General features: G+C 46.2%; 1 protein-coding gene across 1 annotated transcript in view; it reads right to left on the minus strand.

Moving 5' to 3' along the window:
• The window catches only part of Spon1 (spondin 1), a 259,657-nt gene extending 250,479 nt beyond the window's left edge, over window positions 1-9,178 (minus strand). Inside the window, exon 1 of the mRNA XM_090348107.1 lies at window positions 8,771-9,178. Within this exon, the coding sequence (XP_090204233.1) occupies window positions 8,771-9,005 (235 nt within the window). The 5' untranslated portion in view covers window positions 9,006-9,178. The remainder of the gene's footprint in view (window positions 1-8,770) is intronic.
• Between the last annotated feature and the right edge of the window lie 1,525 nt (window positions 9,179-10,703).

A 10,703-nucleotide genomic window follows, 5' to 3' on the forward strand; every position in this document is an offset into this window, starting at 1 on the left:
CATCCTATAAGGAGTGGTTGAAGAAACAAGGTATGAACATTTTAATCAGAAGAGAAACTATGATGGCTGCATATCTACAGATACCTCAAAGGCAACCATTCAGCCAGGAAGAAGCCTTACTTTGATTCCAAAGGCCAAAGCAAAGTACTAATGTAATTCTAATTGTAATTGTAATTAGAGCTACTGAGGAGTCTGAGATCTGAGGATCCCAGTTCAAATCAAGCCCTAGCAGACAGATCAGAGACTCTTTTCTCTAATTAACCAGCAAAAGGCTGAAAGGAAAAGCATGCCCATGAGAAAGTGCCACCAGCCTAGAGCAAAAAACTAAGGGAGAACATGAGGCCCAGAGGTCAAGCCCCAGTGCTAGTACAAAACAACACATAAAACACAAGGCACTGGTGGCTCAGGCCTGTAATCCTAGCTACTCAGGTGGCTGAGATTTGAAGATTACAGCCTAGGGCACAAAATCTCAGGGATGTCCCCTCCACACATACATGAGGACATGCTCCAAAACATGAATAATATGTAGAAATTCCGTGGGAGGCAAATTTTACAATAGAAAAGCAAACCAGGTCAGCAGTGGCCCAGTCTCTGAGTATTGCAGAACTAGGACACATCACTATCCCACTGTACTGCTGTCCATTGGTGACAGGAGAGGGCAGCGCCATGACAGGTGCTAAAGAATGAGACTGAGACTGGGGCTGGAAGAGGCAGCTATGGAGACATATGCTCCTAGAAAAGGAACATCTTTTATATCATATCATTACTGTATCTGACTTTGTTACCTGGTATATTATATATACGTTTGTTTATTTGAAATAGGAAAGGGGAGGGGGGACAAGATGACTGGGAGGGGGTGGAGGGAAGGAAGTGGGGACAAAAACATGAGAAGGGGTATCAATGTGTGAGAAGTAATGCACCTACTACCTGACAATTGTAACTATAACCCCTCTATGCATTACCCTGTCAATAAAATTTTTTTAAATAAAAATATATAAAGCAAAAAATAAAAAGGAATAGCTTTTGACCACTTTCTCTTCATATTTCATCATTTTGTCTTGAAAGAAAGCAAGCCTGGTAGATCTCTGGGTTCCACCCCCTTGCTGGTAACCACTGGAACCTTTGGTTTGTTGGTTTGAAGCTCTCCAAGTGATCCTAAGACATAGCTTTAGCATCTACCACAAAAGTTTCAAGGAAATTCACTTTAATCATTGAAGGTAGCACCTTCTCTGCCTTGCTCCTCCTTATACTCAGAGCTTGTGACTGGCTCTGGGATGGCAGCCACTTCTCTCTGCCCTTTTGCCTTATTGTTCTGCTTTTCATATCTGCATTCTCAGTGTAGGCAGTTTCCATCATGCACAAACCTTCTACCTTCCAAGTCTTTACCCAGGGTCCAGCCCATCTGCCTGCCTTAACCTCCAGCCACTGCCAGAGCTCTGGGATACTCGAGGCCTTTCCCTCTGCTGCTACCACCTGGAGCTCCTTGCTTTCTGTTAGTCATTCCTTGGTGCTCACTTATCCCTCCCCCTCTCTCTCCCTCCTTCCCCTTCCACTCCCCCATTGACATATTTCTTTATGCTCCAACCAGCTGTGTGTATGGGTATATGTGAGACATTGAGACAGACAGACAGAGACAGAAACAGATATGCTATAACACTATTCAGTTCCATGTTTTACATTTTTTCCTTTTTTGACAGTCATGGGGCTTGAACTCTGGGCCTGGGTATGGTCCCTGAGCTCTTCAGCTCAAGGCTACCACTCTACCATGTTGAGCCACGGCACTGCTTCCAGTTTTCTGGTGGTTAACTGGTGCCCGGACTGGCTTTGAACCACGATGCTCTGATTTCAGCCTCCTGAGTAGCTAGGATTAAATATGTGAGCCACCGTGCCCGGCTTCATGTTTTACTTCTTAATCTTCCTACCTTTTCACCTAGTACACATACAGTGACTGGTGCCAGAACCCTCTCCTCTCTCTTTAGCAAATATCTAAACCACGCTGTAGACAGAACCATGTTCCTTGAATGTTCAAATAAATCACTGGGTGGGTTAGGCCATCATTTAAGTTCCTATGTTCACAAGAGATTTTGGTGAGCTTCAGCTCTAATTCAAACAAAGCATTCTATTAAATGAAACATTTTATACCAGCAAGAGCTAGCTAGCCTCACAAGAGATGTTCTGTGACACAGTGAGCTTCCTGACTCTTTAGGCACTAAAAGTTGTATTTGGTTATACCAAAGGTAAGGTCACATCGTTGAATTAAAACGAAGTTTGAGAGAGAGGAAGAGGGACAATGGAGGGACAAAGAGACAGAAAGAAACAAAGAGAAAGAAAAAAAGAAATAGAAAGGGAAAGGGAAGGAAAGTGGGAGGGAAGGAACTTGGAAGGAAGCTGGAAGGAAGGAAGGAAGGAAACTTCCTTTTCTACTCACTGAATGTACTTTCTGAGTGAGCATGAGAGTCAGCCTTCACTTTCCCCACCCTGACAAATAGTGAGGAATTTCTCGTTGGAGTGGAAGCAAACCAATTGTTTTATCTGCTGCTCCACTGAAGAAATATGGGTATCTTCCAATGCTAGAGGGAAAACAGAAGTGCTGGACTTACTGAGAAATGCAGATTCATTTCTATCCCCCACTTACATACTATCTAGAGGGGTGCATAAATCAGACAAGATTGAAGCTGGTGTCTGTTATATTTAATACAAAATTTCAATAGATCTTTAAGGAATAATTTTGACTTACATGATTTTTTTCACTTTCTATAGTGCTTCTTGAATCAAATTATTTCTTCCATTTCCATTCTGAGTGCCTTGTCCTTTTCTCTCCCCACACCACCTCCTTCCTTTCTTTCTTTGCTGTTTTCTCCTTTATTGAGGGAGGAGGTGTTACAGATCACCTACACACCCTTGCATAAACTCATGCAGACACAAGTGGAAATACACACCTGTGTTAGCATGTACATTTGCAACCTTCTGCCCAACAGCCCTTTTTCTACCCTTTCATTTAGCAAGGTTATCAGCTTACCTGCTGTGGAGTAAGCCCATCTAGAAGCCATTTCACAGAACAGAAGAGTAGGAAATGTGTTTTTACATGACTGCTATTAAACCATGACAAAGAAGCTAAATATCTCCCTAAATCAATGTTCCCTTCCTCCCTCCCCCACCCTCTCTCTCTCCTTTCTTCCCTTCTTCCTTCCTTTCTTCCTTCCTTCCTTTCTTTTTTTCTTTCTTTTTGAGATAGGGTTTTTGTTGTCAAAGTTGGCCTTGAACTTGTTATCTTCCAGCCTCAGTCTTCTGAATGCTGTGATTACAAGTGTGAATCATCTGCCTGCCTTTAGAATTCTACATCTTAGCCAGCCTTGCTGAATTTCTGTCTCCTCTGAAGCTGGGTGTGGCCATATGATGAAATTTTTACCAAGAAAATGCATTTAGAAGGCCTGAGTACACATCATTATAATCCAACAATTGTCTTCTACTTGTATCTCTCTTTTCTGTACCATGGGAGACTGGAGCTTAAATGTGATGGAAGCACACTGGCTGCAGCCATCCCAGGACAGTGCCATCTAATTGAAACAAGCTTAATTAATTAAGCTAGGCAAACTGTCTTAACAAATATCCAACAGGTACAATTCGTTGTTAAGACAATTTATTTAACTGAATGTATACAATGGTGATTGCATCATGGAATCAATGTGAAATTATTCAAGAAGAGTTTATTCTTTTCCATATTAATTATTCAACAACACTCATAGCACATCTTATTTCAAATTAGCCACACTTGAAGTATGTAGTAGTCGTTCTTGATAGCTAGTTAGTAGTTACCTATTGTATAGCACAGTGTTACAAGATGGCAGAGCAACAATACCTTGTTGGAACTATGGAGCACCTTGTGTGGCAAAGCATCCAATCACATTGGTGGTTTGGTTTAGTTCCTGCTTTAAACGATGTATTTTGAAATCTCTTTGTAACTACAATGAACTCAGCCTATAGTATGACTAATATAACATACTAAGTGTTTTCTATTTCCCACAGAATTTCCCTTGTCCTTGACATTCTGTAGAGAGAAAAAAATAATGGACCGTGTGATAGCAAAAATTCTTGATATTGGCCCATGTTTGTGAACATGTCACCAATTACCTCCTGTTGTTCCAGTTGAGAGTCACTGTAACAGCCCAATTGACCTGTGAATGGTAAAGTGCTCAGGTCTTAAATCTTGAAAAACTGGAGTTTGACAGTGCTTCCATTTTCTTGTATGTTTTGACATTTTACATTTCCCCAAACTTAGAACAATAAACAATCTCTACAACCATTAATCATTAGAGATCTATGCATGTTTTCTTTTTCTTCCTCTCTGTTTCCCTTGCTCTCTTTTTTTCTCTGTTGCTACAGTGGTATTTGAACTCCAGACATAAGTGATTGGTAGCAGACACCGTACTGCTTGAGACACATTTCCAGCCCTTGTATCTGTTATTAATAATAATTATAATGATAATTTGAACTAAATATTTTCTTAAAATACAACCAGGCATCGGTAGCCATGTGTGTAATCCTAGCTACTCAGAAAGCCAAGATCTGAGAACTGTAGTTTGAAGCCAACCTGGACAGGGAAGTTCTGAGACTCTTATTTTCCACTAACCACTAAGAAGCAAAAACAAAAACAAAAACAGAAGTGAAACTGTAGCTCACTCAAGTGGTAGAGTTCTAGCCTTGAAAAAAGAAAAAAGGCGGGGGCGGGGGGGAGAATAAGAACAGTGTCCAGGCCCTGAGTTCAAGACCCAGAACCAGTATGAACAAAGGGAGAGAACATTTGTTGAAAAAGAGAAGTAGAAGTGACAAATTCATTATGTCAGCAGTACTTTTTTTCTTAAGTACTGTGTAAGAAATAGTTTATTTAAAACAGTTTTGGATTCTCAGATCCTACATATGGTCTGTTCTATCATAGTTTTATAAGCAAGGTCCTATAACATCTGCATGTACCAATAATCAAGTCAGTCTTTCCCCATGTCCCATTTGTTTCTGTTTCGCCCCAAACAAAAGGAAATGGCTTAAGACTGACAAGGTTCTTTATGTTTCTAAATTACTCCTCTGTTTTATGGAGAAATGCAATCCTGAAACCTACATAAAAAATGTAAATAAAGATCCATCATTTTATTACTTTCTATCCTGTAGGATGTCAGTTATTATCTTGATTTGTTGATCCTGTTTTCCTTCAAGGAATCCTTACCATTCAGAGGGCTGAGGCTAGCTGAATGGATTCATTCTATTCTCAACTCAGTTCATTCATTCAGCACAGAAGCCTGGTTAAGAGCCTTGGATTTAGGACTGGGGCTGTCGCACAAGCAGAGGGCACTGGCCTAAGCTTCAGACTCAGTTCAGTCTCTAACAGCACACCCACACACACACATGCACACAGGCACACACAGGATTTAGAGTCACATGGTATCATGGATCTGACTCCACTATTAGCAGTGTGACACGGGTAAGGAACTGGACATTCTAAGACTTGGTCTTCTCATCTGTAAAATAAGAGTAACAACAAACTGCCTTACAGCACTATAAGCAATGTGGGAGGTAAGTAGGAAGAACTTAACACAATGTCTTACCCAGTAATTTGTTGGGGATCTTGTCCTATTTCCAAACTACTCATCTTAAAACACTGCACCTATTATGTGACAATGGCTTTTGACTTGGATTTTTAATTCTTACAGAAATACTAGGAATAAAAAATCACAATGTCTTTATTTTACAAATGCAGAAACCATGGCTCACAAAGGTGAAGTGGGTTGCTGATGTCAAACTAAATGTGACATCAGACAAAAAAACTGCCTCATCCAACATTAAATTCTAGGCTCTTCTCCACTAGGTTGTGCCTCTGGGCAGTGTGTGCCTCAGAGAGGGACAAAGAAGAGAAAGCAAAGCCTCTTTGGAGATCTGCAAACCTCCTTGTTCAGAATAAATCCCCCAATTATGCTTAAAGTTGGATCAGCTTTTGAAATCTTCACTGCACATTCTTTTCCCATCAAGTTCCTTGAAATTTCTCTTTAAAGAGCATCTAGGAAAAGCCATTCTTATTACTTCAAGTCTGTCTTTATTTTCCTAATAAACAGTCCTTTGGTCAGACAAAATAGCCTCTTTTGTTTTCAATCAGTTCTTGAATATTTCAGCTGATTTTCGTCGATGTGGCTTGAAATTGTGATCTGGGAAGGCTGATCCTGCACATTGTCTTCTTATAACGGAAGCCCCTTGAGGATCCTCAACTTGTTATTTTTAATCACTGTAATCTCCTTTCAAAGGAGTTCCTGGTTAGAAACAGAGCAGGCCTTTCAGGACTTTCTAAAGCACAATTATTGAGGGATGGGGTGGGGGTGGGGTGGGGTAGGGGGAGAAGTAGTGGAAGAGAGAGAAGTCAATATAGCACTAACAACTTAGAGAAAAGCTGCACAATAATCTCAACTAAACATGGACTGCCAAGAAGAAGGCCCAGAACTCATTGTTTTAAAACTCGTGACCGTCTTATTCCAATCTAAACTGGAATGGGCTTTTCTTCCAAAGCCTACGCTCCCATGGGAGGGGGAGCATGGAGAGAAGAAGCTATTTGGAGGTAAACTGGAATACAGAGGACAGACATTTAAGGCAGGGAAAGGAATCATTGATCCCAAGGAGCCTGAGGGACCCTAACCAGAAGCGGGGAAGAGGAGAAGCATCAGAGGAAAGATAACTTCTACAACCCTAAATCAATGCGCCCAGCAGAATGCATTAGATTTACAATTAGCATAATTATTCTAACATAGTATCAAGCCAGTAGAAAATATCTCATGTTAGGCAGTGCCCTTTCTTCCTAACTTCCACCTTTGTTAGTCACATATGTGCTCAGCAGGTCTTAGTATGGTTCCTGTGAAATACTTCTCTGCTAAGAACAAAGAAAAGACGATAAGCTGGAGCAGCGCTGAAGTCCAAAAGCCTGAAGCTTTAAGCTGGGGAATTCTGGGTCCTGGTCTTCCATTCCTATCTTATTCTGCTTGGCCTGGGCTTTTAGGGAGTTCGGGGATTTATCTGGCCTTGTGATTATGGAATATGTAACCAACCAATGCTGTGGCCACACAGTTGGCCAGAGCCCCGGACTAGTCTAGACTACAAACAAACAAATGGAAATCTTCCTGGGCTTAAATTAATGTTAGACAAAGCTTATGATGCAGAAGGCCTCATTCATTCAGTCAGTCAGTCAGTCACTCATTTGATCATTCAATTAACTCATGGAGGACCCAAAGAACAAAGTCATTTACTGAAGAAATTTACTTTTAAATACAGGACACACACACACACACAATCTCATCAGGTACATCCCACTTATCCCACCTGTGGTCCCTCAGATACACTCACCTTTGCCACCCTGAGAAGTTGGGCCAAACAGTTCCTTTTACAGCTAGGAAATAGGTTCAGAGAAATTAAAAATCTCTTGCATAAGGTCACACGGCAACTAAAATGAACTTTTCAGTATGGAGTCATCTCTTCTGCCTTAGAAGAGCAGGACTGGTTTCCTCAGTGATCTCGGGCCCTCCGTTCTGGGAGAACTGAAGAGGTCCTAAGATCCTCGCTACCCCCTTGGGCAAAGTAAAGGGGCGGCGAGGCAGGGCCAGTCCTCAGGCTCCTGCTCCCCCATCCTGGTGCATTCCCTAGTCCTGCGCGCACGGGAGCCTGCAGACACTGTCCCAAACTTTCTCAGGGGCGCTGCTCCCGCGACTCTCTGGGGAACCAGGAAGGCCAGGAGGGCAGGGGGTGGCGGCGGCGAGGCACCCGTTTGCTAGCCTCCCCCTGTCAAGAAGACCCCAGCCCTGGCCTGACCCCAGGTGAGATCCCGCAGGTCTCTTTCCCCGCCTCCTGCAGTCCCAACGTCCCAGGAGAGAGCCGCGGCTGCCGCTAGGGAATAGACGCTTGGGACAACCCGGGTGAGCAGGGCCGTGGGGATGGCGTCAGGGGTCTGGAGATCGGGTCCAGGAGCGGCTCACCGGCTTGGATCACCTCTCCTGGCGCTCCCGAAACCTGGTTCACCATGGAGTCGTCTAAACACGACATGCCATCCCTGGGACGCGGGCTGCCAGAACCCAGGTCCCCTAGTCTTCGGAGAGGAGGCCTCTGAAATCGGGGGTCCCCTTCTGTGCTCAGGGGAGCCTAGCCAGGATTCTTGGGTGACTCCGTTTCCGCTGGAATCTCTCCCTCCTGGAAACCCCATGGTCCCGTCCCTAGCCTAGGACTACGCGAGAATAATTTGGGGGTCTTTCCAAAGAGCGCCAGGTTCCTTCTTCCCGGAGACCCAGGAGGGGTCGGGGAGAAACCGAAGCCCCTTCCCGTGAAGGGACACGGGCAAGCCGCCGCGACGGTGCCGCTCGGAGCCCGCTGGCTGGTGGGAACCTGTTCTCTTCTTCCCTCGGAGGAAAAGCCGCCCGGCCGTGCCCGGGACCCCCGCTGAGAAAAGCGGGTCCGCTCCCCGCCCGCCGACGGCCGGAGTGAGGCGGGGTTCCTCGGCAGTCAGGCCGGGAGGAGGTCGGGCTGCCTCGCCTGGCCGCAGCCCCCGCGACGGCCCGGGACGACGGCCAGAGACCCTAGAGACCCGCACCCAGCTGGCCGCTAGAAGGGCTGAGGACAGCCGACAGCCGGGGCAGAAGAGCCCTAGCGGGGCTCCGCCAACCCCGTGCGCTCGGGGGCTGCGCGCACTCATCCGGTGCCACGGGTTCGGGGCTAGGTCCGGTACTTCCCGGCGCCCTCCAGGGCCGCTTACCGCGGTAGCTGCTTCCCGGCTTGTAGAAGTCGGGGTCGCCTTCCACGCGGAGGCTGAACTCGGTGTAGCCCTCGCGCCGCGTGCCCTGCGCGCGCAGGATGCGGCTGCAGTAGCCCTCTGACTTGGCCACTTTGTCCAGGGTCTCGTCGAAGGCCAGCGCCGTGGCGAGGGGCAGCGCCACGGCCAGCAGTGCTAGACTCCGGCTCAGCTTCTGGGGCGCTGGGGACAACCTCATCGTCGCGAGGGGCCCCCCAACTTTGCGCTGCAGTCGCCCGCCGCCGCCGAGCCTCACCAAGCCACTCCTGTGGGAAGTGGTGCGGGCGGAGGCGAAGCCTGCAAGGGGGAGTCTCTGCGAGCTCGGGGACCCCGCCCGCCTCGGTTTGGTGGCTGCCGAGCCGCGCGGTGCTGCGTGGAGCAGAGCCGAGCCCAGCCAGCCGAGCGAGAGAGCAAGCAGAGGGGAGGGCGGCGAAGGAGCAGGAGGAGGGAGGGCCGATGGTGCCCAGATCCCCAGGCGCAGCGCTGTTTTGTTTGGAGCTGGGCGATGCACGCAATGGTGCTGTTTGTTTTGGCGACACTGGATTCCCAGGGTCTGATGGGGGGAGATGATGGGGCACAGGGACCCTGGGTGAGGACGGGGTGGGGGTGGAGAGGGACTCTGTCCCCCTACTACCGAGGTGGTTGCTTCCCCTGGTCCCCAGCTACACCCTGAGCCCTGAGGAAAAGCCTACCAACTAACTTTGTCGCACACCTACTCAGCTTAGCCACGCTCAGCGGTTTACCGGCCGCCCAAGTTCACGGTGGTCATTCTCACCGCACACAGTAAACATTGGATTACTTTCACTCATTTTGTTTTATAGACCAGTGGACAGTGGCAGGCAGCGGCAGATTCCTTGATTTCACCGGCTCCTGAGTCCTTCCCCAGCGGCCACTCTGGACCAGCTCGAACCAGAGGGTTGAAAGATGGAGCCCAAGGACTTGTCTGGGTCCAGCAGGCACAGTGCCCAAGGCCACAATGTTTTTGGAGATCTATGAAAAAAAAATGTTTTCTTTAAAAGCAGAAGGGACAAAAATAACGTTTCCATTACCGAGAATGGTTTGCTATACAACGTTAATATAGTCATCTTTATACTCACACAGCTATAAAATATGGCTTTAATATTGTTTTAGGAAGACAGGAACCCACAAAGAAAAAAAAATGCCAACAACCCACGAAGGTCCTTATATGGCCCTGAAAAAAAGTTTCAAAAAAAAAAACACAAGGAAAGTCTGTGCACTCTTGGCTTAGATATTAGTTCAGGTTCACAGATCCCTGACACAGATTTGGGGAGAGGTGTTGAGCTCAAGGACTCTCTGGGCAGCGTCTCAGACACCAACCACAACACCAGAGAGAATGAGCAGCACTGGGTGTTCTCACTGTCTCTCAGCAGGGAAGGCATGAATGGAGTCTCAGTCTTGCCACTTTCCATTGTGAGACTTGGGCCAACCTTTCCCAGCTTATTTCCTGCTCTCAAGGGGACTGGGGAAAGTAGATGCCACTAGATCCTTCCTGGAGTTGTTGTGATAAAATTCAATGTAATCTCATGTAAAGCACTTGATCTTGTCACCAGTGCTTTCCCAGCCTTAGAAACATGTTTAGCCCCATCTACCTTGACTACATATATATATACACATATATACACACATATATACATATATGTGTATATATATAAATAAATCTGACACCTACTCCCCCCTAACCTGCTTCTGGAACCTTGGCTTTCTCTTCTGCTCTTTCCCCGGGGCCTTCCACACACAACAGTTACCTCTCTTTAACAATCTCCCCTGCTTTCCAGGTCAGTTTTTTTTTTCTTCCCTTTTTTTTTCTTACTTCCACATCAGTACTAACACCCCAAAGGAGATGTCACATTAGAGGTCTACACTCTTCCATACTGCC

Source organism: Megascapheus bottae, chromosome 16 (assembly GCF_031878675.1).
Source record: "Megascapheus bottae isolate mThoBot1 chromosome 16, mThoBot2.hap1, whole genome shotgun sequence".
Classification (NCBI taxonomy): domain Eukaryota; kingdom Metazoa; phylum Chordata; class Mammalia; order Rodentia; family Geomyidae; genus Megascapheus; species Megascapheus bottae.